The sequence below is a fragment of the Molothrus ater genome, chromosome 5 (assembly GCF_012460135.2).
Source record: "Molothrus ater isolate BHLD 08-10-18 breed brown headed cowbird chromosome 5, BPBGC_Mater_1.1, whole genome shotgun sequence".
NCBI lineage: Eukaryota > Metazoa > Chordata > Aves > Passeriformes > Icteridae > Molothrus > Molothrus ater.
In genome coordinates, this window is record NC_050482.2 from 22,206,996 (window position 1) to 22,233,671 (window position 26,676).

Consider the following 26,676-nt stretch of genomic DNA (forward strand, 5'->3'; position numbering starts at 1 on the left):
CAAAGCAGAATATAATACCTAGGCAGAAAAAAATGCAGTCGAATGAGTGCAATTGTTTATAAATCTGTACTGAGGTTGGACAAATTGAAGAGTAAATATAAATAAAAGGGTTTTAGTTAAATTTTCTTAAAGGGAACAAATGATTGACTTTTCATTGTTGTGGTTGGATTTTTTTAAGCTTATAAGTATTTGAATATAAATATTATGCATTGACATTTGTGCACTTAACTGGCTGAGCATTTGAACACAAGCATCTGAAGAATGCAAGGAAAAGTTCTGACTGATTCCTGTAAGACTGATACCACCATTGTTTGATGGTGGCATTATCAGGGAAGCACAAAAAGGGCTCCAGAAAGGTAGCTTTTGTGCTCTGCAGAAACATCAGAGTAGCTTTACAGAACGGAAATACACAAGATCAAATAAAAGGTTGTGATACAAGTAGCTGCAGAAGGTAAGGGTGCTCATCCTAAGCTGTTAGATATGCTGATAGTTCTTGTCAATTCATTTACCAATGTACCCAATTCCAAGCTGAGAACATTATATTTTGAGCCTGGTCTGATGGAAAACAAAATCTAAATTGTTTCTAAAATTCATCTTTTTCTCCAAAAAAGGGGATATGGGGGGAAAAATCTGAGGCCTGAAAGCAATACATGAGACTTATGCTGACTTGCTAGAGGTCCTTTGCATGCAGCTCTAGGGAGGACATGGCTGTTTTAAGAAGTGGAAGAAAGCAAATAGCACTCCTATCTTCAGTAAAGACTAGAAGAAAAGAATAAAGAATAAAAGAACTACAAATCATTCAACCTCACTTTGATTTCTGGAAAAATGATGGAGCAAATAACTCTGGAAACTGTTTCCAAACATATTCAAAGCAGAAAACTGATGGGATAGCTAGCATGGGTCTATGGAGGAGAAATTAGGCTTGAGCAGCCTGATAGGCTTTCATGACTGAGCAACTCGCTTGGTGGATGAGCAGAGAGCAGTGGATGTTGTTTATCCTGACTTCAACCAGGCTTTCGACACTGCCTCTCTCCCATAGCAGTCTCACAGACAAACTGATGAAGGGCAGGCTGGCTAAGTGGGAACACTAAGCTGCTGGCCTAAAGGTTTGTGACACAAAGATCACCTGACAGCCCATCAGTAGTGCTGTACCCAGGGACTGATACTGTGAGCAATGCCATTTAACATCTCTGTTAATGACCTGGACGATGGGACAAAGCACACCCTCTGACACTGAGCAGACACCATGGACTTGGGAAGAGGAGTTGATACACCACATGATTGTGTGAGTGTTGCGTGACTCAACAAGCTGGAGAAAATAACAAACAGGAATCTCAAGAAGCTCAACAAAGGGAATTGTGAAGTCCTGCACCTAAAAGATGAAAACTTCCATGGCTCAGTGCAGGCTAGGAGCTGGCTTCTGAAAGCAGCTTTTCAGAAAGATTTATGTTTTGCTGGACACCATGCTGAACACGAGCCAGTAATGCACCCTTGCAGCAATGAAGGCCAACAGCATCCTAGGCTGCATTAGAATAGTGCCACCAGCAGATCTTTCTTCTCTCCTCAGCACTAGGGAAGCCACATCCAGAGCGCTGGACATGCTGAAGCAAGAAAAAGGTCAGGAAGGTGATCAATGGTTTGGAGCATGGGGCCTGTGTGGAGAGGCTGAGAAAGCTGGGGTAGTTCAAACTGGAAAAGAGGAGGCTCATGGGAATCTTATCAATTTAAAAATACCTGATGGAGGGGAATAAAGAACACAGAGCCAGATGCTTCTCAGTGATGCCCTAGGAAGGATAAGAAGTAATGGGCACAAAATGAAATGCTGGAAATTAATTCTGTTTAGGCAAAGGACAAGGCTTTTTTTATTGTGAGAGTGTCAAACATGGGCATGAATTGCCCAGGGAGATTGTGGAGTCTCATCCTTGCAGATGTTCAAAACCTGATTGGACCTAGTCTGGGAAATCTGCTTGAGGTGGCCCTACTCCGCTGGTTGGACTAGATGAGCTAAGAAAGTTCCTGTCCATTTTAACAATTCTGATTCTGATACAAAGTGTGAGAGAAAGTAAGAGAGACATGTCCCCTCCATAAGGGTTCAGGCAGCTAGTGGGGCAACCATAATCTTTTCTAAAAGGAAGAGTCATGTAATCTTATGTATGATAACATGATTATCCTGCCCTTAATGCAAGCAGTAGTTCAGAGATGACATTGCTGGATTGAGCCATTACATTTAAAATTGTTTGGGACCTGACTGCTTTAAAGTTTCACAGAATTCATGTGCTTTGCAGATCTTTAGTGGAAAGATTTTTGTAGTGCTACTTTATTTTTATTTGCTAGTAGAATGAGAACAACTTTTTGCAAAAGGCATCCACAAATCTGAGTGGAAATTGTATTCCTCTTAGTGAAAAAGTCATTTACAGTAACCATATTTTTATGAAATTACCCCTTATCTGAGTCCCCTAGTCCCTATAGGACTAGTGCTACTTGCCATGCAGACCCAAGCACTGGCATGTGATTGATGATGGTGATCCAACAAAACTGGCTTTACCAATTACTGCACAGAGGAAATGTGACCAGAGATGTTCAATAGGTTGACATTTATGTTTTTCCCTGATTACCTTTCTGCATTTCACAGACTTTGCTTACTACTGTCAGTTAATGTTAAGGACAGAAGCCACCCATAAAAATAGCCCACCTATTTCTGTTTGACTGCTACATTTTGCACCCAAAGTGTGAAGAAAGCCAGAGTGTTTGTTAGCACAACTCTCCCTCAGTGTTCCCTCATTCCCCTGGTACAGATCCAGAGGCAGAAGAACTCAGACTCTTAATGCTTAATGCTGCCATCTAGCTAATAGTCGCTGCTCACAGCAGGAGGAATTCCACCTTCTGAGGCTGGTTCACTAAAAACTGACATCTTTAAAGATCCTTTCCTAAATTTGCAGTACCGGTCACCTCAAAATATTGATAAGGGACTAGAGTCCTTCACCACTCTAAACCCAGCTGCTCATACAGTGAGAATCGGGTTGGCTGCCTGAGTTTGTTGAGTTTTGATACAGGGCTTTGAAAACTTGCCACTGCTAATGAGCAGGGCCTGGAGCAGTGTGGACACAGCCTCAGCTGCCATCGTTTTAGAGCTGCATGGCCTTTCTGTGTGCCAGTCCATCCCTCCAGCCTTTGTCCTCCTGGCCCCTAATACTTCCTTGCTCAGTAGTTCCCTTGTCTTCCCTGGTACCACCACCATCACCTGTGGGTATGCAAGGAGTGAGAGAAGGACTTGATCCACACAAAATCTGATGTCCCTTCCCTCCCCCAGCCTGCCTTCCCAGGAGGCTCTGATCAGACTCCAGAAATTTGGCTCTCACATGGTGAAGCCTTTTTTGTTTAATTTTAGCGAGTGCTAGTGGAAAGCTTTTGTATGTTTCTCACGGCCTTAACTGTGACAACAACCACTGAGACTATGCACCTATCTGGATCTAGATAGTCTAAAAAAAAAACTATTTCAGACAGATGTGAACCACCTATTTGTGGCTGCAAGCTGTCAACAGAAGCAACCTGCGAGAGCAATGTACACTTCGGCATCAGCCCACCCGCCACCTCGGAAATGCTCGGCTCCCGTGGCTTCCTATTCTGGGGCCATTTGAGATGCCTCTCATTCCCCCCACCAACACTTGGCAGAGGATGCCAGCGAGGCTCGGGGTCGACGGCGAGCACAGCGTCCGCTCTGTCCGTCCAGCGGGGAGTCCCGCCGTGTGTCCGAGCCGGCTGGCGAGCGGCGGGCGCGCTTCCCACGCTGCCCGGGACGCGGGGCAAGGCAGGGCCCGAGCGGAGCAGCGCTGCTGAGGGCTCCCTGCCCCTTGTCGTTGGGAGCGGGGCAGCCGAACGGAGCCGAACGGAGCCGAACCCAGCCGTGCCGGGCCGTGCGCTGGGCTGCGTTGGCAGGCGCGGTGCTACGGCAGTCCCAGCCCAGCCGGCCCGACCCCGTCCCGGACCCTCGCGGGCCGCTGCGCTCGCCGGGGCGGGCGGAGATGTTAGCCCGGCCCCGGTCCCGCCTCTGCCTCCGCCGGGAGCCGCTCGGAGCAATTCCCACGGCAACCCAGGCTCGACCCCCTTCCCAAACCCCGCCTCTGCTCCCCGCCCCGCCGCTCCCGCCCGGCGGCCGCCGCGGGTCGGAAACAGTCCGTGTGTAAACTCGACGTGTCCGGAAAGCTGCGCGCCGCTCCCCGCCTCGCTCCGTGCCCGGCCGCGGGGCGCGCCCGCCGAGAGCGATGCTGGACCCTTCCTCCAGCGAGGAGGAGTCCGATGAGCTGCTGGAAGAGGAGCGGCGGGACGTGCTGGTGGCGGCGGGCGGCGGCTCGCCGCGCTCGCTGCCGCAGCCGCCCCGGGACTCGCGGGGCAGGGAGGCCGGGGCGGCACGGGCAGCCAGCCCCAGCCCTTCGGTGCTGAGCGAGGGCCGGGATGAGCAGGAGCGCCTGCAGCGAGAGGAGCGGGAGAAGCGGCTCCGGCTGCAGCTCTACGTGTTCATCGCGAGGTGCATCGCGCACCCCTTCAACGCCAAGCAGCCCACGGACATGGCCCGCCGGCAGCAGAAGGTGAGCCCCCGCCTCCCCGCTCCCCTGCCCCGCCGTGTGCGCTCGTTCCCCGCGGGCCGTCTCGCGCCGTCCGTCCCGCCCGCCGGTGCCGCCGCCGCGGCGCTCCGGCCCGCAACAGGTTGAGCGGGGCCGCGGCTCCGGCCGGGCACGGCGCGGGAAGCGGTGCTGCAGGGCTGGGTGTCAGCCGCCTTGCCCCAAACACACCCTCTGCTTAGAAACCCGTCTGTCAGCGGGGGTGAAGTCGTTTGAGTTTTTAGAGTTGCGCTCGAAGTCGCCGTGCGAAGGGCACAGGAGCGCAGGGAGCGGGCGCGTTGGGGCCGTTCTGCGGTGGAGGATTGATTCCTGCTTCTCGGCGGTGCCTGATGGGTGGAATTAAACCTTCCAGAGGTGCCTCCTGCCAGTCGCGTTCTGACCGTCTGTACCCAACCCGAGCAAATTAAGCCATGAAACACAGGTGAACGAGAAAACTATTTTGTTTCATGAATTACTGAGTGTGCTCTCTGTACATAGAAGCAATCAACATGCGTGTTTGTGGTAATAATGACCTGCTAATGAAGGTTGACCTAAGTTGTTCTCTGTGTCTTGTGCGTGAAAGACAAGCTTTTGAGAGCTGGCAGGTGTGTGCAGGTATTTATGCTTATTCTCTCTTATTTTGAGCTGTTGAATAAGTAGAATACTTAAAGTTTTGGATTGAGGCATTACATTTCCAGATAACAACTTAAAAGCTCCGTCCTTGAAATGCTTGGTTTAAAAAATTGGGTTTTTACATTCGGGTCTATAAACAAACATACTAATCCAAAACAAAAGAAACAAACCAAAACCCCCTTCTACATCACTTTCTAGAAGGATAGTGATAGCACACAAAAATTATTTAATTCTTCTTGGCTTTTCATGATTTTGATACTTCCATATGTCTAAGGGTTTGTAAAATCCAGTGCTAAATGTTCTGGGGTATCTGAAGTATGCCTTCTGTAGGTAATTGTGTTTAGTGAATTCTCAGACAAGTTAATGTGGCAACATAGTAGTAATAATAAGATTGTTTCTGGAAGATTATTTCGTTTTTATTAAGTGTTAGGTACTTAAACTCTAGAGCCTGAATAGAGACATTTTGTAAACAGAAAGCCAAAAACATCTGATATAATAATTTTCAACCCACTGGAAATTCCCTTGCCAAACACAGAATCATCATAGAAATTATATTTTTAAGAGATATCTGGATCCCTCTTAAGTGTGACTTCCCACTGGACAAAGCCAAAGCAGACTTGATGTATGTTGATATCAACCTAGGTTTAAGCAGGAGGCTCAGAAGCCTCCAGGGATGAGATCTCACAACCTGTCTGTCTGACCTGCCCTCCTGCTCCATTGCCCTTCTCTTGATTCGATTTTCCTAATCAGCTTCCAAGTTGCAGCTTGTGGCCATCAATTACAGAAGATACTGAGCATTTAGAAGTTCTCACTGATCTAAGTCACTAAGTATAGGAACTGTTTTAAAAATAACTAATGTATTAATTAGTTTTATTAATAAAATGTATGAAAAGAGATTACTGATGTGCGGAAATGCAGAAATAAAACTCTTGCAGATTTAACTATGAGCAACGAACAGATTGATTGACAAAATTGACTTGATACCTACAATTAAATATTGCTCTTACTAATTACTATTTTCAAATGACCTCTGGATTTTGCATTAATTGCTGTATGTACAAAGCTACTTTTGTCATATTTAGGAATTTAGCTGCAGAGCAAGGATGACTTGTCTTTTCCTGGTCAGGAAATAATGTATTTAAATAAGACATAACACAAAAAATAAGTCTTCTGAGGAGTTGCACTTCCCCGTAGACCTAATGAAATGCACAAAACCATCTTTCCTCTTATTTGACAATTTTGTATGTATTACCCAGTAAATTATTGCATGGAGGGTAATAGAACTGGTCATGAGTTTTGAGAGTTTAGAGAACCTGCTTTGATAGTTCGGGATTGCTGAGAGATGTCTGAAGGAGCCCTCATGTCTAACTTCTGTTCTCTGCGCTGCACTGTGGCCTCATGTCAGCCTTGGGAAGGAGAGTACAACCACCTGTCCTAAACCATGTCCTGAAGGAAGACACTTTGGGAGCTGTGACAGGTGGTCTGGAGATGACTGAGTGGGGACCTTGTCAATGTATGTAAGTATCTGAAGGGAGGATGTCAAGAGATGTTCTTCTTCGTGGTGCAAAGTAGTAAGACAAGAGACAGCAGGCAGAAACTGATGCACAGAAGTTGCATCTGAATATGAGAAAGAACTTCTTTACTGGAGTATGAGGAAGAACTTCTTTACTGGGCGGGTGATTGCACACAGGAACAGATTGCCCAGAGAGTCTGTGAGTCTCCCTGACTGGAGATATTCAAGAACCATCTGGATGCAATCCTGTGCCATGTGCTCTGGGATGACCCTGCTTAAACAGCAAGGTTGAACCACATGACCCACTCTTGCCCCTTCCAGCCTTACCCATCATGTGACTCATATTCTATGGGATAAAAGTCTAGCTTATTTCCTGAATTAATTTTCTATCTGCTAAGATAGGATATGGACTTGATCTCTTGCTCTTCTGCTTCAGTTCTGACTTGTGTGACAGCATGTGGCTGGCTGTCCACTGTGAGCTGGCCTGAGGTTCCTTACCTGTGTTGTGTCAGGTGGAGCTGTTGGCTGCAGCATGCCCTGTCCATCATGGGTTATCCAAGGGTACAGTTTGGAATGAGAGCTGTGATGCTGTGTAATTTCAGCTTGTGAACTCTTGTAGTGCTTTTGCACCAGCAGTCTTTCAAGAGCCTAATAATAGTATCCACCCTGCTTAAGAGCAGAAGTAATTTGTTCTTTCTGCCAGTTCATTTGGCATATTGCTGAGCAAATATTGAGGAATGCAGTTTGCTTCCTTTTTAATGTGGAACATATTTTCCAGTAAGGGAATGAGATGGAATTCATATATCAAGTATCTTCACCTGCATTGTAATATAAGCAAGGAAATAGGTTACAGTATGGCTGGCTTCTTATGTTCTTGCTTTAGTATCAAATTAAAATATACTGTGTGATATCTTTAAACCACCATACTTAATGACACTGTTATACTAATTAAAGGATTTTGAATGCAGGCAATGTTTCCCTCCTCTGTTGTCCTTTCTTCTTCCTTCTTTCTTCTTGCTAAGTAAAATTAGCTCTGCTGTATTGTGATAGATAAGGTTATCTAAAATAGAAAATCAAACTTTAAGAAAAAACAAGAACTAGCATAATTTGCCAGAGTCCATCAGTTCCTCTATCTTGCTTATAATGATAAATTCAACATAATTTAGCCCAGGATTTGCTGAATCACATACTTTTATAATTTGGCTCTTTGGTGGTTTTTTTTCTTAGTCTCTGGGATGCATATGTGATAGAAATATTCTTTTTTAACTGTTCAGAGTTAGTTGATTATCTGCTATTATATCCTACCTTACTTTGGTTGCTGGTAGATTTTTGACAGAGAAGGGGAATAATCAAATATTAGAGGTGTGGAACTGAAGCATGGTGTTATTTTTTGAGGTGAGGTAGCATATCCTGTTGAAGATGGAGTTAGCTCTACAGAGAAGGGCTAGTATGTATTTAGTAACAAATTTTAAATAGATATTTGTGAACATTAATCGTGTATTTTCCACCTTGCAGAGAAATATTGATGCATCATTACATATTGTTCTTTGATAAAGCAAATTTTGTCTGTCCCTGGTTTAAACAGACTGTCAATTTTTTGTAGCTACTACTTCTTTATGAGTCCCCTCAAACATATTTAACCATTTTTTTCTTCTGCCTCTTCACTCCTCCTTGTTTCTAGTCCCAACAAAGGGAAGACAATCGTTAACTAAGCCCATTCCTCTTTTTCTGTTCTCCTACCCCAGCCAAACTGAATCTCAAACCACCAGATTGGATTTGTCCATAGAATGAGATTTAGTGAAAAAAAATTCGCTTGTTGCTGTCTTCCATCAAGGGAAAGGGGTGTATGTGAACATATATTATATATATGAGTATGTATGTACTGAGTCAGTGATTAGATGATGACCCTGGTACCTGCTGTCTATACTGAATCAGTTGTACACCTGCTTGTACTCAGTGAGTCTACAGAACCAAAGGCAGGTTCTGTATCTGGGAAGTGAATCAGAGTTAAAGTTCCTAGGGAAGGAAGGGACAGCAAAATGCTACAATTAACTCACAAAAAAAACCTTCTGTTTTTCCTGTGTTTTTCTTTCTCAACATTTTAAAATTTCCTCTAGTAATCAAGTAGCCACACAGAAATTTAAGACTAAGGGAGAAGTAGCACTCCTAGGCTAAAAAATATTTTTTAATGTATGAAAAGCTTAGTGCCTTAAAGCTGATAATTCAAGTCTTGCTTTCATAGGTGATAAGTATTAGAAGTAATTGATCTGGCCATGTAGAATTCATAACTGAGTTTACTTCCTGAATACTTGATGACCTGTTTTCCTTCCATTCCTTCTCTCCCATCCAGCTACTAAATCATGAGCAGATCAAAAGCATTGACTTCTAGCTAATTCTTGAAAGTAGGAGCAGTAATCAGTAATTCATTTTCATCTGAATTTTGTGCATTCATCCTTTCTTCTTTCTTGGACTTTATCTGTAAAGGAGAGGTTTATAATGATACTATGTAACACTGTCAGGAAGTACTGGTTATGGGGATAGACTTCATTCTCTGGACTGCAGTTTTATTCCCAACGTTTGTCTTTCTTCTGTCTCATGCCCTGTATCTCCTGCTTTTGAGCTGGTGGTATGTATCTACTTATTTATTGGCTAAGCATGTTTTGGGAAAGAAAAATTGTCTCTTGGCCTCTGAACATGCTTCATTAATTGCTTTCTGCACTGCTAAGGTAGCTAGGAGAATACATCCAAAACCATTGTTTTCAGAAACTCAAGGCACATTTCAGAGAAAAAAACATAGCTATAAAACTTGTTCATCTGGTCAAAATTCTGCTAAAGATCTTTCTAGGAACATGTCTTCCAATTCTACCTTCATTGCTTCCTTTACAAATTTCAGTTCTTTTTGTGGTGTCATAGAAAGTCATTTTAAATCAAGTTTATTTCCTTAATTTTCCCCATAACACCTTGTCATCATGCTCTAAGCTGTGTATAGTTTTTATTTTTAGTCAAATGAGTATAGAGAGTTCTGGTAAATCCTGTCAAAACCCATAATATGGTAGTCTACAGACCTGTCTACATATTGAGACAAGGTTATTCAGAAATAGATCTTACTGCCCCTGTGAGAACCAGCTGTTTGGGGAAGAAGTTGGTTTTGCCTGCAGTAGGAAATTTGCTCCCCATGGGCAATTGAATCAGTTATGACTGAAGAAGTACTGAAGGGTGATGAGAGAAGCAAAACCTGCTAGTAACCAGCACCACGTCAGAAATGACAACCCATCAGAGTTCTGTTTTAATATTAAATTCTTCTTCTGGCCTACCAGCTCAGCATTGATCAGTGTGGCTTGGCCAGAAGCTGGTGGTGTGCTGGGAAAACCACGTGTTGTAAACAGCTGTGTAATGAAGTGAACACGTTTGGACGGTCTGCAAACCTCTCATGGTCTGCTATGATGAAAAATTTATCACTCTCTTCTTTTGTCTGCTTTTGTGGTATTTTTTGTTTTTAATGCCTATTTTACCTGTACTTGCCTTTGAAATTTGAGTAGTTATTATTATTGGATGAGACAATTTTATTTTTTGTTTTCTGAATGCATGACCTCAGGTTCTTTTTTTCTGTCACCCACACGGTTTGACAAATGTGTTAACTCTGTTGGCAAATACCCCATTTGAAATGCCTGTGGAAGAGTAATTATTAAGGTTTTTTTTCTACAGGGGAGCTGACAGGAGGAAAGTTTGAAGGATCAGTTGATTGCCACCCTCTCTTCAGGGACTGTACGGGGGAATTGTCTGGGGCTGCCTTGCATTTCTAAGCCCTTTGCAGTTGTTATTCTCACATTGCATTTTGTGTATCTGAGCTGGTGTAAGTGGTGATTGAGAGGCACAAATACCAAATCAGCTCATCTTGTCTTTAATACTTTCTCAGACATCATCTGTGAAATATACTCACTGATGCTGTGGAATAACAAAGCTGGGGAAAACACTTTTTTCCCCTCTGAACCACACTGCTTTACCTGCCTGAGGTGCAATATATCAAAATATCAATTACTACATGCTGTCTTTAACTGTACACTATTGCCAGAACAGAAAATACTGTTTGGTTGCTAGTTTACTATTTATTGAGCAATGTATTTCTGTAATAGCAAATTTTCAGTTTTTCCCCCTTGCTCCCCCATGCAAACCTGTTGTCACCAGTTCATGTTTGGGGACACTACTAACCAATTGCCTTTCCATTTTCATGCTAGAGTCGGTTTTTCTCTTTCTGGCATTGTACCATTTCTTTTTAATACTGGTGAATATCATCCTGAAGTTGCTTTCAGTATGTATTGGTTTGCTTTTTTAATGTACCTTTGTATTTGTGTTCTACTGTCCCATTATCCTTGTTTTTACCTTGTGTGTAGATGGCCCTTACTTTGCTAGCTTAACATATCCCTGCCTCCTGCTGCTTCCCTTGCTGCAAGTGGAGAGCTAATAGCTCAGGGACAAGACTTGCTTTATTGACCAAAGAGGTGTCCCTAGAGGAGATGGGATGGTGTGTTTGTGGTTTGCTAGGAAAGTGCTTGGCTCTCCACCTCACCTCTGCTCATTGAGGGGTGTGTTTTGGGGTGTTTGTCTTTATGCCTTGACTCTGCTTCTCTATGGAGCTGTACTGAGCCCCAGTTAGTATGTTACTCTCTCTGAACCTGGTGCTCTGTGACTTTTACACTCAGAGACTGCTCTAAGGCTTTTAAACGTTTAATCCTGAAGTCAGTTTTCATATAGGGTTTTTTGGTACATTAGCTGCAAACGTGCCTCCTGTATTTCTTTCCAAGTTACTCCTCTTGCTGCCAGCTGATGGCAGTGGCACGCACAGGTCTGGCACCCAGGCTCTCCGGGACTTCTGGCTCTTGCCATTGCGGATGGGAGGCAGGGTGAGGAACAGAGTCGGCTCAAGTCCTCTTCATTTGCCTAGTGCCTGTCTCCAGTGCCCATTTCTGCCTGGAAGTGCTGGCACTGAGTTGAAAGCAGCCCAGTTCTTGTTCATTGCAGCTGATTCCCCCAGGTTTCAGAATAGCAGCTGTGAAAAAGCAGTTTTCATTTTGTTGCTGTGTGTGGGAAACTCTGAGCAGCAGGAGAGATAGTGTTTGCATGTCGGTACCAGGCTGCATCAGCTTAAGCTTGCATTTTGAAGGTTATTTTCTCAGCCATAAGCATTGAAGGCTTTTCATTTTGTATTTAAAACTTCCTAAAAGTTGATGGTACTTGCTCAATAGAATTTATTTCTAGTTCTTATTTATTTTGCAGTGAGGAGATGAAACATATGCTTCTCTTCAAGTGTGACTGCTTGTATGCATGAGTTCAAGAATGTTCTTGAGTGTTTTTCCGGTCAGGAAGGGGAAAAGCATTAATTAACAGCATTGTAAAGAATGAACAGAGCTACAGTGAGTACTTCTTTAAATATGTGACCTGGTGAATCAAAATTAGAAAAAGAGAAGGTTATTATACAATAATTTTTCTGCAACTTTGTTTCCATTTTTTTCTTAACCATTAATTATTCATTTATGTTCAATTCTCTTGTCTGTAGGGTTTTAGAAATAGAGGCTGGCAGCTTCTGTGTAATGAAAGTGCTGGAGGGACACTGAGTGATAGACAAAAAAAGAATCCTTAGGATAATAATTTGAGTAGACTTGTTTGGGCCGTAGACAAGGATGTGGAAGGAAGGACAAATACACAGGGCATAAATGAGGCTTCTGAAGAGATGGTGTACATCAATGATTAGAGGAGAAATAGCCGCCAGTGATGGACAGTTTCATGGACTAAGTTGAAGGTGTTGAGAAAGTGTATGGAACCAAATTAATTTTGGAGTACAGTAACTGTTCAGCAAGGACAATGACGGAGTTAAAGAGGAATGAATTTGTAGCAGAGAAATCCATTGGTCATGAGAGTTATGCTTTTCAGTATTAAAGAGAAATGAAGGAGGAATATCTTGGGGAGTGAGTTTGCAAGAAAGAGATTGGTCTATAAAAAGGATAATGATTAAACTGGTAAATAAGGGAATAGTCTCAAAATCCATGCTAGTGTAATACAGAATCACTAGGGCAGAGAACTGGTGAGAAAAATGGTATGCAGAAGTTAGACTGCATGAAAATCAAATAGTGCACTGGGGAAAACTGGTTTTTTTTTCTGGAGAAAGTTGGAGTTGTTTTATATGTTTAGGTTTTTCTAATGGTGAATTCATGAGTTTTCTTTTTCTAAGAAAAAATTCACCTTCAGGCAGTCTACGCCAAATGTTTATCTTGCTGGCTTTTGCTGGGAAACATCCTCGGTTTGTGCCTATTGCTCATAAATTCCTTGATTTATTTGTAAATTATATATTCTGAGGCCTTGCAGCAAGGTTATTTCTTATTCAGAAGTGTTCCACAAATGTTTCTCCACTCCAACTATTTAGTACACCACATACATATTATTGCTAAAATATTAATATAGATGATTTAAATTTTTTTATTATTTTGACCTCTTATGGATGGAGCATAGGCAAAAAGAAGAAATAAAAAAAAAAAGTAAGATTTTTTGGTATAGATCTGATATTAAATCATAGAAATCAGTTCTCCTTTCTCTTCCTTTCTACATTGCCATTAATAGGCAGAGGATTTTTCAGTCTTTTACCAGTGGGGATTTAAGAGTAAATAGTGATATTATGTTGAGATGGAAGTTAAAAAACTCTGTTAGAATTTTTCTTTTTGTAGTAATATTCAGCTACCTGTTGGAGTATTTGCCTGAATGGACACTTAGATTCTGCTTGCAGTGACTTAACTCCAAATGCAGTGTCATTCTCATAGCCACACATGTACTACACACAGTAGAGATTCTGAGCATACTGGTACGTGGTTATGAAGTAGCTAGATGTGTTTTAGCTTAAATATTCTGTGATACAAGTTCTGAAAATCTTGTTTATATGACTTTGGGTTCTTTTCAGCATGCTTTGTCTCCCAAATTAATTTATTTTAAAAACACTGCTTGAGATTAAGGATGGCTTTTAAAGTTGTCTTTCTCTGCCATCCAAAGCTTTTAGGTACTTAATATTTAGCTAGTTAATAACTTCATGTTCCCAGGGCTTTTTCTGTGATAATAAAGGTTGTAAAATTATATAAATGGTATATAAAGCTATTATAAGACTAGCTATGTTTAGTGAATATAAGCCTTCTGTTTTATCACCTGGAATATAAAAACCCAAATATCCTACAGTGGAAAGCTGAAAATTACAGGATCCAGCTGTGTGTGCATATATATTGATGTGTTTTGCTCATGTGTTGCTGAAAAGGAAGTGTTGTTCTTAGCTGTGTAATGTAAAGCTAATCTGTTTGTTCTGCACATCACAGACCCACTAAATCCAGACTGTGCCAGTATTTTTGTGTGTGGCTCTCTCTCACACACACACCCTGAGCGTAGGATGCATCTTACAGGACTTCTGTTGGAGCCAGATGAAAGTTTGTTTGTCTCCTGTTTGCCTGGGGTGGGGAATTTTTAAAACCTCTTTCCTTGTTGAATTGCCCACAAGGTCAGTGGCATGCTGTGAACAGAGCTGCTGGTGTCTTTGCTTGACTCTTCCTTGAACTTTAATTGGAGGAACCGGATTACACCAGCATTTCTGCTGCTTTAATATACCTTCTCTTTGTAGATGAAAAAACCTGTGTAAGAAAGAGAAGTATTATTTACTTAGAATAATAAAATTATTCAGATTATTACTAAACCTCAAGCTGGTTTATGTGTTCTGGATATTTAAACTCTAATGGTTTATTAACCCATTGATTGCTAACAACATTTGGTCAGAACTCGGTCCAGAATGGCCTTCAAGAGGCCACAGAGGCATGATAAAATCAGCAAACTGGGTAAAGCCTCCATACATGACCCTCTTGCTGTACTTCAGCCTGTGTCTGTTGCAAGTGCACTTAACTATAGAAAGCAGCACAAAAGGGTAGGAGATGGGCTGGCAGGTTCTGTTTCACTGTTCAGATGCACTTTTCTGGTGTCACTCTGCTTGCAAGTGTAGATGTGACTTCAGAGAGTCAGAGGGATTTAATATACAGCAATTAATACTGAGTCAAGAAAGAGAGATGGAACCTAAATGAGATAAATAGCACAACAGGGACACAAGAGTCTCCTTTCTGAGCCATTAAAGCAGGACAGCATATGCAATGCAAACATAAAAACAGCTGAAATAACAAAGTAATAAGAGTCTTGCTATGTCTGAAGTTAATTAAGGGCAACAAACTGCCCCTAATTACTGAAAGTGTGGGCTTCTCAGCAAAGCTGCCTGGGATACTAATTAAAAGAACTGATTATAAGAAATAGAATGAATAATTAATGACTAAGAAATGGTTTTCAAGAGTATCTTCAAAGAGCAAATAATGTGCCCTTGGAAAATACTGTGACACCCTGAGCCATCCCCTGAATCTAATCCTGCAGATAGACCTGAACTGACTTGCAAGTTTGCTGTGCTTATGCTTTCTAGTGCTGAGGCAGGGACTAATAGGGGCAGAATGACAGGTAAAATAGGAATAATATTTCCATTTCAATATCAAATGCTCTCTTCAACTATTTTCTTAATGTATGACTTCAGCAGAACCTGCTTGTGAAACACGCCGATATAGTGCATTCTGTTTCAATACTTGGCTTTGCAATAGTTCCCTGCTCAGAGAGCTGAGAGAGGTCTCTGGTGCTTGCAGAGGCCCTCTGGGGAGCATCCTCTGTGTTGATCAGTAGCATGTGTGTCTGTAGCAACTGTTGGCTGTCAAGTGTATGGGCCACCAAATGGACTGCGATTTTTCAATGTCCTTGGAAAGACAGCAATATGGAAATTACATCTGACAGAATAAAAATTGAAAGTTTAAAGATTTATCTCCTTCTCAAGCTCAATTAATAAGGCTTTTTTATCCTAAGCAGTTCTTTAAAGGGGCTAATAAGGGGTAAAGTTTTATGCAGGCATCCATTTGGGTATTTCCACCTAATTGGCACTCCTTAATTTATTAATTTGAACTGGTTTTAATAGCCTTAATCCTCAATTACATTGACACATATATAGAAATTTAGATTAGGAATAAATAAAAATAAATGCTTGGAAGCATTAAACCCTAGGAGCAATTTCCTGTACTGGTTCTAAGTCTCTGCTGGAGGCTGAGGTGGGAGGCTGCAGGTACCCCAGAGTGCTGGGGTGCACTTGAAGGGGACATGGGTCTTAAAGTCTGGGCAATCAACCCACTGCTGTGTGGTGTCCATCTAAGACAGACGTGACATTTAATTCTCAATGATTGATCTGTGATCATTGTAGTGAGCTCCTCTTTATGTGGGATTGATGTTCACAGAGGGACCAAACCCAGAACTGAAATACCCATGTCCTTTGGAGTGTCTTTTAGTTGTTCTGAGCTTCAGTAGAGCTGTCAGGGCGTCCCTGGTCCCGTGAGGTTGTGTGCTGCAGTGAATTGGTTAATATCTGTTTGGTCCCGTAAGGTTTTGTGCCCCAATGAATTCATTAGTATCTCTTTGGTCCCATGAGGCTGTATGCTGTGACTCTGAATGTGTTCACATCCTGGAAGAAGGATGTCTGCACAATTGACTCCTGTGTGCTCCAAGTGAGACCATGATCCATGGCAGAGGCAGAAAGCTATAGGTACCATGGAAGGGGGTTAGAATGAGCGCTGCACTGCACGTTATGATCTCATTGGTTTTAAAGTTATGATTAAGCATAAAACACTGAAATAGAAGTTACTTAACACTACTGCTTTTTCAGAAATGTCTTATTTGGTCTGTTTATTGTAGTAGAACTTGTAAATTGCCATTTAATTTCTTTAAAAACAAACATCACACACTCCCAACTCCCCAAACCAAGCCAATAAATCCAACATCCCAAACCCTGCAGATCTGTATTTCTGCCTTGGCTTTTGTAGCTTTTTCAAAGACAAAACTCCTAAACCTTGTAGTAAGGAAGAAAAGATGTTTCATATGAATTGTGTCAAAAATAAAGATTTTATTTTTTTATTAATATTGAGCTTTTAGAATTGATCTGATTCCTGAGGGCTAGGTCAGAGTTCATTCTGTTGAAATGAATACACTGAATTTCTAGTATTCTGTTTCTGTTCTTTAAGTTTCACAGGCATAAGACTTAAATATCTACTTGATTTTATATTCAGGATGGATTTATACCTTGGCTGCAGACATTTACTTTGGAAGCATACCTGTTCTCAGTGTGAAGGATAATTTGTTTTCCTAATTTGATTGAATTTGTGAGTTTTTTCCTATAGTGGAAAAATAATGAGTCCAACAGGAAAACAGCTATCTCAATTATGTAGTTTAAAAAACACTAAGAAAAAATTCTCCTCCTGCACTGCACAGCTGTAGATATAGTGCTTACCTTTTACTCAGCCTGACTTTTTAGTGAGGCTACAGAGCAGCCAACACAGCCATCATAAGTCACTTTTTAGGGGAAGAAAAAAAAAAGAAATTGATCTATTTTATTTTTAGTAGTGATGGGGTTAGGCTGGAACAGCTGTTTCATATTGGTGGTCAGACTAGCACTGCCTCAGTCAGTGCTAATAAGATAAATGGGGTAATGCCTGTTGACTGTAATAGCTGGAGTAATGTGTCTGCTCAGAGACTGAGTGAAGAGGTGTGAGGAGCTGCAGCTCTGAGCAATACAGATGGTCAGTGATGCAAATCCATTTCAGTCTATAGTTCTGGAGAGCCTGGAAAATGGACAGAATTGCATAATAACATCAGAATAAGATAGGTAGCCTCTAACCTTTACTTTCTGAAAGGCTGAAGGATTTAGGGAGAAAATCAGTCATTTTGTCAATGGGGTGAACCCATCCTTGGAAAGGATGTACATTTGTGTGTCTAAGGTAGGTGTCAGATAGCATGTACTCACCACAGCCATTCATATGAATAAGTAAGAAAAAACAGTACTTAAGGTACCAAAATTGAAAATCATCTCAAATACTTGTAAGTAAATACTTGTAATGCTTGCAATGTAAATACTTGTAATGCTTTCTAATTTTGGGCCCAATAATTTTAAGCCAAATAAAGCATTGAAATAATATGTTGGGTTTTTTTTTTTTCTGTTGAATGTGCAATCAATGTAGAAGAGTGAGAAATATCAAGATGGACTAAACAAATCCTGTTTTGAGGAGGATTTGATTGTCTGAGTTAGGGACACCATTTCTGATGCAGTAGCTTCTAAACAGTTTAATGTCTGTATTTGAAAATTGTGTTCATATAACTTAGGAAACCAAAATTAGGCTTTTTTGAAAGGTGGCTCAAATAGGAGAGCTGTAGATTTTCCATCAATATATTGTGTGAAAACAAGTATTTTATCCCCCTGCCAGTGTACAGAATTCTTTTTGAATCACCAGATAGTTACCAGGGGACACATCTGCTGCCAGACAGTTCAGCTGCTGTATTTGTGTCTTTGACAGAACAGGGAATAAGCCAGGCTAACAAAGCTGCTGTGCCTCAGGTACACCAAGTAAACATGCTAGCAAATATCATGGCTGAATGAAATTTTGGATTTGCTGTGGGATGGAAAGATTATATTGCAAAATTATTGGAAAGCTGATGAATGTATTCAACACACAGACAAGTTACTGTGTATCATACTTGAGATGCAAATGGAAAGGGACCTCCTGGGTTGAGTAAGTCTCATGTCCAAAAATAAGACATCTTGTCTCTTTTAGAAGCAGATGAAATTTCACTTAGTAGGTATGGCTACTGTTTTTCCTTACTCTAATAGTTGTGAGACTTTTGTTTTCCAGACAAATGCATTTGCAGGTTTGGTTTATACCCAGTTCCTGTTCTGTCAGCTCTGCCCTTCAGCTGTAATAACAGCTTTTCCTTCCTGAAAGATTTAGTAGAGGGTGGCATCTCATTCTGCTATATGAAACAATCCAAGGTCTGAACCATCCCTCAGGCAGTAGTCTCTTCTTCTCTGGCTATCATAACTGCCTTTATCTGTAGGTTTTGCAGCTGGAATTAATGCCCCCTTGTTCTCATGTCACATGAACCTGGCGCCTGCAGTGTTCTAAGGCAGTGCATCTGAGCCTTCAGCTCAGAGCAGCTGAGGAGAGCAGAAATACTGCAGAAATTGTTGTGAGTCCTGGCCTGAAGTTTGGGATGCTGAATTTCACCCCGTTTCTGTTACCACAGCTCCTGTGGTGGCTGTTTTCCAGTACATTTTTTTATCCAATATGTTTTTTTAATCCACTCTGTGTGCTAGTGCATCCCAGCCCTGAATGTCAATATCAGTGTTCAGATTCAGAATATTTGTAGTCATGTTCCTGTTCTCTCTGTCATAACAACGTGGAAACACTGTATTTATAGTCAGTTTTCAGCTACCTTTCCTTCTATTTCTCCTTTAAGAGTTACCTTCACATTTTTTGGAGTCTTTTTCCCCTTTGTGGCAGTATCTCCACTGTGTAACTGTTGTTAAGATCTACAGCCAGAAAGCAAGAGTAAAAAGAAAACAGATTACTTGATTTTTATAATCTTTTAAATTATTGTGGTAAATCGGTGACTTTTTATTCCTTCCTATTCTGGGTCAGCTATTACTCCATTACCCTTACCCTGATTCTAACCTTATTTTTTATATCCTTGTCCTGTGGAGTCTGTGCTTCTCTGCATATAGAGACCTGCTGCCCTCTTTTGGGAAGGAAGATACTTTGGTCTGTGCTGGACAGCTTTCAGACTATTTAGAAGAGTTTGCACACTGCCTCATTTAGGTCTCTCAGCTCTTCAGATGACTGAATTGACTAACTCTTCTTAATTCCTTGACACAGAGAATAAATTACCACTTCTCAGTTTCCAGGCTAAAGAGATCTTCCTGACAAAATACAAACTACTGAGACCAGATTTGTGTTCAATAACCATGCCTATCAGCAAGCTCTCAAAATAATTAAGTGCTGTGGTGATAAAGAACAAAACGTGTTCAGTGGCACAATTTGTATGAATTCACTTGCAGTGTTGCTGTGTTCTTATTTGTTTTTAGCCCAACTGCCATCAATAGTCTTGAGTTCCTGGTAGTCCAGTAAGGTTCTAAAAAGGCTGTTCCTGGCATTCTGCCTGGCCACATTTGGCCTACTGCAGAGCAGAGTTTACAAAACATCTGTTAGGTCAAGTGTTTTTTTCACCACAGGAGGTTAAATGGTTAGGACATCCTAATTTCTCTATAGAATCTGTCCAGACTTGTGAATTTTCTCTAAACTTTTGCATATGACTTGAATGCTTGTAGCAGTCATGTATAGCATGAATAACACAGTTTAACAGCAGCATTTGGAGTTGGTCCTTCCCTCTAAAATGTTGAGCCAGTGTTTTTGTTTTGCAACCCATTGGCATGTATATAGACGAGTTTTCTGTGCAACAGAAAGCATAGACTGGTGCTTACTTCCTAACTTTCCTTACTTTGACACCACAACTTTGTGGTTGAATAGAGCACAAGAGTGAGTTACTTATGGCCCTGTGTCATCTTTTATTCTGCCTGTAGTGTGGTAATAATCTCCCAGCATTGGAAAGTTGCAAGAGCCTTGGCTTGTCTGCCTTACTCCTTCTCAGCACTCCTAAGTAATAATTTTAGGAAAAGCTGTTATAAAGTACATACTGTGAATTTTTCTGAAGGTCAGTCATTTTTTCTGTGCTTCTTGAGAATGCTGCTTGTGCTTGTGCTGGGGACCAAGTGAATCACTTTGACAATCTTGGTCTTATTCCTCTGAGGTTTAACTGCACAAAGTTAAGCAAACCTCATTCATCACAGCTCTTGCACTTCTCACACTCCTCAGCTGTACTGGATTTTATGGAATGGCATATATGTCTTTTGGTTTAGGCTTGCTTTTTCTGGTCCTTTGGACCAGAAAGAAGAAGAGCTTTAGAAAGGGGAAAAGAGGCATCCTAAGTCAAATTAATTTAGTAGTCTCAGTAGAAGAGGGGAGAACTGGGAGTTAGAGGCAGGAATAAGCTCTCTGTCTGGAAGCTCTGATTTTTTCATGCTTCAATCCTTTATCATTATGCTTTCTGTGCAGAACAGGAAGAATATCTTAAGTATTGTTCCTCCACTGTAGCTTTGAAAATAATAGAAATACTGAAAGTTGGGTTCTATCTGAAGTTTGGAAAGGAAATTACATCGCTGGAATATCAGACTACCCCCTAGCTGACAGTGCAATAGTTATGTAGTAAGTCAGCTCAGTTCCTCTGACACGTACATAATCACTGTGCCATTTTTTTTTCTGTGACAGTGAGAGAGATAGAGACCAGGAATCCTGTTCTTTTGCCTTTTGGTTAGATACATAAACTACCAGTCCAGTGTATACCAAAGTTTTTTTAGGCGACTTTTGCAGGGTTGAAGATAAGAATTTACTCCTGACTTAAACTGGGAAGGCTGGGAGGCTTTCAGCCAACTTCCTTTCATTGTTTCCTTCAAACATCTGATGTTATCTGGCCTGCCCTCGTGTTGTTAAATATGTGTGCTGTCCTGGAGCCACTTAACCTTTTCCCCATTGCCTTGTGCTATGCCCTGCTCAGATCCTGGCCTTCAGGGGACTCGAGCAGGGAAACTTCTGTGGTTCAGTGGGATTTTGCACAAGTAGATGCTCTGTGAATATATTGTGAAGTTGTAACTAAGAATTTATGGAGAGCAATAGCTTAAGACTATTTTATCCTTTTCTTTTTTTTCTTTTTTTCTTTTCTTTTTTATCTTTAAGAAGGAACAAAAAAATGGTCACACTGCTAAGCTCTAATTAGAGTAGCTTTAGAGAGACCTGCTTGATTTGCCTTTTGAGCTCTGTGCTCTGTCAGGTAGGTTTTGATCAAATGCTTTCCTGCCAGCATTCAGTTGTTAGCATTCAGTGTAAGTTAGTCACCAGTGAATTATGGTCTGTGATATGGTCCAGGTCCCATTGCTCTAGTTCTTTTCTCTTTATTGATTTCCATTCTCATTTTCATTATTGTCCTGGTCTCTCACTGCGTGCTTCCTAGTGCTTTTATTTTGTAGCTTTTCAGAATGAATGTCCATGAGTCATGATTTGAAATAAAATGCTAATAATGACATTATGCAACACTTTGAAATAAACATTTCTGAGATTGTTCCTTTTAAGTGGTAGACTTTGAGAAAAATCATACCACTTGGCAATGATAGGGCAGTAGGAATTAGGAAAAAAGAACAGGCTGGTAAAATTTAATATTTTAATTTAAATACCTCCTTCTTGAATAGGTTTGCCAGCATCAGGAAGAGTGAGAAAATTTTCTTGGTCATTTCCTTTAAGCAGAAATTAAATCATAACTGGTGCAGAATTAAAAAAGATGTCATTATATGGTTTTTCCTAATATACACAGATCTGAATAATGGCTAAATAGTGTTGTGTCCCCTTTCACTATGGGTTTCTGTCTTTAGGAGTATGCAAATGTTAAATGCTAGCTCCACCAAGTTGTCCAGAGGGACATAACATGGTATGGCTGTGGAGCCAAACATTGTATTCAAATGGTAAATTTGAGCATGTAGTATTGTGATATGAAAACTTGCCAATTTTTGACTGTTTCTAGTCAGCTGTTGGGTCTATAGTTCTGGGTTTGTTTCTAAACTCGAGAGATTTCCACATTCCACTTTATTTCACTGGTTTCCTTCTCCCTGGAAGTACTGCTTTTTGAAGGCCTACTGATGAATGTGGGCAACACTTCAGATAGAAGTTTATGTGTCCCTTGTCTTTTCTTATCTTTACAACTCTCTTTACAGTTCTCTTGAAAGTGAGACCACAGAATGCAGCTGCAACTGAAGAAGTTTCATGATATGCTTTGCAGAAGTACAACTCACATCCTCACTGCTGTTTCTCAAATAGAGATCATGTAATCTAAATACTGTAATTTTTATAACTATTTTTCAGGAGTCTAAGTATTGGCAGAGGAGTCAATACATGGCGTAAGGATAGGTAGATGAGAGGGGGAATAATTTATTTTAGGGAGGCATTCTGGATTTTCCCTTCCTGATTGTGATGAACACCCTTGCTTGAAAGTTTTGACTTTGGAGAAAACTTTAGAAGCATTAACAAAGGAAAATTCTTATTTGGCAAAATTTTCCAGAACTAAGCATACTTTTAGTTTGGGTAGTATAGTGTTTCCTAGCAATTGGTATTTTTTCCAAAATTAATTTATATGGTTTTACCTTTTTTGACAACGGTGCTGCCAAAGGTCAGATATGAATAAGAGGAACCCCTCAAACTCTTCACTCTTCTAGTTCTTCTGCTTTCAAGATACTAATTTAGTAAAATTAATAGGAATTACAAAACTGTTGGTGGTTGGGAGCCTGCTGTAAAAATAAAATCCACTGTAGAGAAGAGACAAGCATCTAAAAGACTTGGGTGATTTATTCAGTGTTATCAAACATTAGTTGTCTGAGGCAAATCTGCTGTTATTTGACTTTAAAATGCCTGTTGAGTTAATAAGCAGCTCAGCTTAGCAATTGCTAATTGGTCTGTAACTTAGGAGCACCTGGAAGTGATGAAAGGACTTCAGTGTTATTTGAGTGAAGTCATACCAAACTGAATGCACTGAAAATTAGATGTGTGACGATAGCAGCGCACAGCCAGATTTAAAATATCTTCTTTTTTTGATATTTCTTTCAGCCTCCTGTTCAGAAAGGGACATGTTTGTGAATCCGCCTCAGAAGGAATTGTGGATTTTTGCTAGGTGTGTTCATTTTGAAGGAAAAATAACATACTATTCTTATGTTTTTACAAAATTTCTGGGTGGAGGAGAAGAATACTTGGCTTTAAACCAGATGGCTCATGAAGAATGTGAATTTATTCTTTAACATGTGGCTCTGGGATTTCACTGTATATAACCATTATAGTCATCGATCTTTTTTTAATTTATTTTAGATAACTCTGTAGCAGTTGTTTGTAGGAGCAATATGATTTGGGTAAATATGCCTGAAAGTCCTTGTTGCTAGAAGTTAGAAATTTAGGCTGAATTTGCATGGCTCTAGAATTTAGCTGAAATGGAGATCAAATCCTGGAGGAAAATTCCTTGTCAAAAGATGAGGCAGTGTTTACAAAAGGCTCACAGAATACTGATTTATTTTCCTTATTTTTCTGTTGTTCTATACTACTTATGATTAAATAATTAATTATCTATTATTAAAAAGGGTTTGTTTTTGGGTTTTTTTTGCTTACACAGAACCCTATTTTCTAAAGTAAGAGAAGAATTGTTCCTTAAGTGTTAGCTCCCTTTAAGTGTGGATTTTCCACAAATTCTGGATTATTGTGGATGTTATGAGCATGCTGCTGTCTTGTCATGATGCCAGAAACCTCTGTTATTTTTGGGTAATAAAATGTTTCACTTTCAGAATATTTTTTAACCTGTGATGCTGTATCAGGATGGAAACTGAGAGATGTAGAGTTTTGTGTCAGCCTCTTTAGTGATTGTACAGCTTTTTTTGTCCTACATGCAGTAAATGAGTCTGTGTGCTTTACTCTATCATGCACTGTAACCGCTCTTCATATATTTTGCAAATAAAAGAATGGAAAATTTTCAGGGAATATACTATTTATTGTAAATTAAAAAAATCTTCCACATAGTAGGATTATTTCCTCACTTCATACACAAAGAGGCTCTATTCTAAAATGCTGTAATGTCAAACTGGCAGTATTGTTGTGGATGCAGTCAGTGACTCAGAAATGAGTTAGCTAATTTTCAGTTCTGTGTTTGACTGAAGAGATGAGTGTGCACACGCAAGAAGACAAGTTTGGGAAGGCAATGTGTAAATTTGGGCACTCTTATCTGGACTCCTATTTAGTCAGGGGTTATTTGGTCAGCAGAGGCAGCTGTGCATCAGTTCATTCATTAGGACATCCACTCATCTGGGATATTTATAAGGCGTGTGCTGTAGAGTGACAAGTGACTTGCTTGCCTGGGTTCATTGACTCTGTGGGTAAGATCTCCACTGAGCACATGGAGGAATTTGAACATCCTCGACAGTGAAGACTGACCTTTCTGAATATCTGTTCAGGGGTTTGACCACTGTTACAAGGGAAAAAAATTCTGTGGGTGTAGAGAAGAATTCCGCATGAGTTGAGTTCTCCAGCTGTGGGCAGTGTAGGTGGGACACAGCTGCCTGGGTCTCTGGCTAGGGGGAAGTGCTGACCTGGGGTGTCACTCAAGTTGTGGTAAGGAATATCTGCGTGACTCTCTTATAAAGAAATGTATCCTGCATCCTGAAGTGTTGCCAAACTGTTTACAATGTAGACTGTATCTAGAGTTGAATGTTGGTGTTGCATTTGTTTTTCTACTGTGCTGCATTGTTACCAGATTGTGTTTTGCATGGCGTCGCTTCTTTCAGACCAGAATTCATCAAAATAAGGACTCAAGCAACAATATTTTGCTTGCATGTGCTGTTTCAGCTTTGGCATTAGGTATTTGACTGCCTAGTTCTTAACTTTTTGAAGTTAGGTGTCAGGAGATGATAGCACTTGTTCTACCTATGGTAATTTGAAAAATAGAATTATGCTTTATACAGTTAATATTATAAAATAGAATTATGCTTTATACAGTTTATAAACTTCCTCCTTTCTCAAGAGTATGAATCTTCATTTCAGTCTTTCTCTGGAAAGACCTTCCAAGGTAGCTTGCTGCCTCTGAAGCCTTTCATAGTAACTTCATGCTTCACAACATGCTATCTTAGGTTTGTCTTTAAAAAAAGAACAGAAGTTCTACCTCCTTTTTTCTGTTTCTAAAAGCAAACTTTCTTGGCATATGGGCTTTCAGAATTTAAATCTTCAAGTTTCAAGGTTTTTTTGAAGGAAAAATTAGTGCCTTTATGAGACTGCTTTGCTTCCTTGCGAGCTTTGACTTCTTTTAGATCAGAGACAGTGCCTTGGGGAATCAGTGTTCCATTTGAAGTAACAGACACGCAGATGGCGGTGAATTCTAATATCATGAAAGATCATGATATGGGTTTTCTGTATGTTAGTAACTTTAGAGCAGAGTTGCTGTTAAAGACTTACCCATTTTGGGTGGTTTTTGCTTCCTTTTGTTTTCACCTGGCTAGCTTGTAAAATCAAACTTGAAATACCAAGAGGTTTCAAACTGTTGAGAGCAGCACGTCTGTAAATGTGAATTATTTAATGAATGCGGCTTAAGGTGCATAAGAAATGTCTAAGCAACATGAAAATTAAAATACAAAGTTAAGTAATGTGCTGCCTTTAGAGGTCAGGAGCTAAATTTGCAAGATCAAAAAATAATGGAATATACATTCAGTATCCTTCATGCTTCTGATGACTCCTTCAATGGCCACTTGTGCTCTTTTATCTTGTGTTGCCATGGAGTTGACAATCTCTCTTTTCCCTGGGAACTGTGCTCACTTGTATCACCCATGGGACTCTGTAATAGCTTTGCACCATTCTGGTGCTGAAATTTCTGGTCAGAAAGGCTCTGGAAAGTTTCAGTACTGAGTTCTTGACTAACTTCTTCCTGTGCTGAGAGAAGACTGTAGAATCTAAGTGTACCTGAGATCATGGAGCTTTTATAATTTATATTACACAGGTGGGTTTTTTTGTTTGGTTGGTTGTTTTTTTTAATCCCTGTGTGTTTGTTTTTCTACCACTGTTGTTGCAAGTTGATCAGCTTGATGAGCTTATTTTGGAGCCAAAGTATAAAGCTTTTCTTTAAAAAACAGAACATAAAAGTCAGAACTTTAAGCCTACGTTTGTGTAGTCTTAAACCATACTCATGGGTCATGGAATGGCCTTTTGTGTAAAAACCAAAACTCTGATGCTACCCACATATCTTTTTGGCCAAAAGCTAGTTTTGTTTAGTATTTTATCCTCAATCGTCTTGACTATGAGGAAAAGCAATTTAGGTTTTAGGTTTAAAAACTTTCTGCTTGGTTTCTTTGGAGCCTTTTGTTGGCTTCTGTTTAGCTGGAATAGCTGAACT

The 26,676-nt window shown here is 40.6% G+C and overlaps 1 protein-coding gene across 2 annotated transcripts in view; it reads left to right on the plus strand.

Annotated features, from left to right (window-relative positions):
* The first annotated feature begins 4,141 nt into the window (after positions 1 to 4,141).
* Positions 4,142 to 26,676, plus strand: part of CADPS2 (calcium dependent secretion activator 2) — a 284,523-nt gene continuing 261,988 nt past the window's right edge. The window contains exon 1 of one of the 2 annotated variants that reach the window (XM_054514815.1): positions 4,142 to 4,586. In XM_054514815.1, the coding sequence (XP_054370790.1) occupies positions 4,263 to 4,586 (324 nt within the window). In that variant the 5' untranslated portion in view covers positions 4,142 to 4,262. The remainder of the gene's footprint in view (positions 4,587 to 26,676) is intronic. The other variant, XM_054514814.1, reaches the window with a different exon arrangement.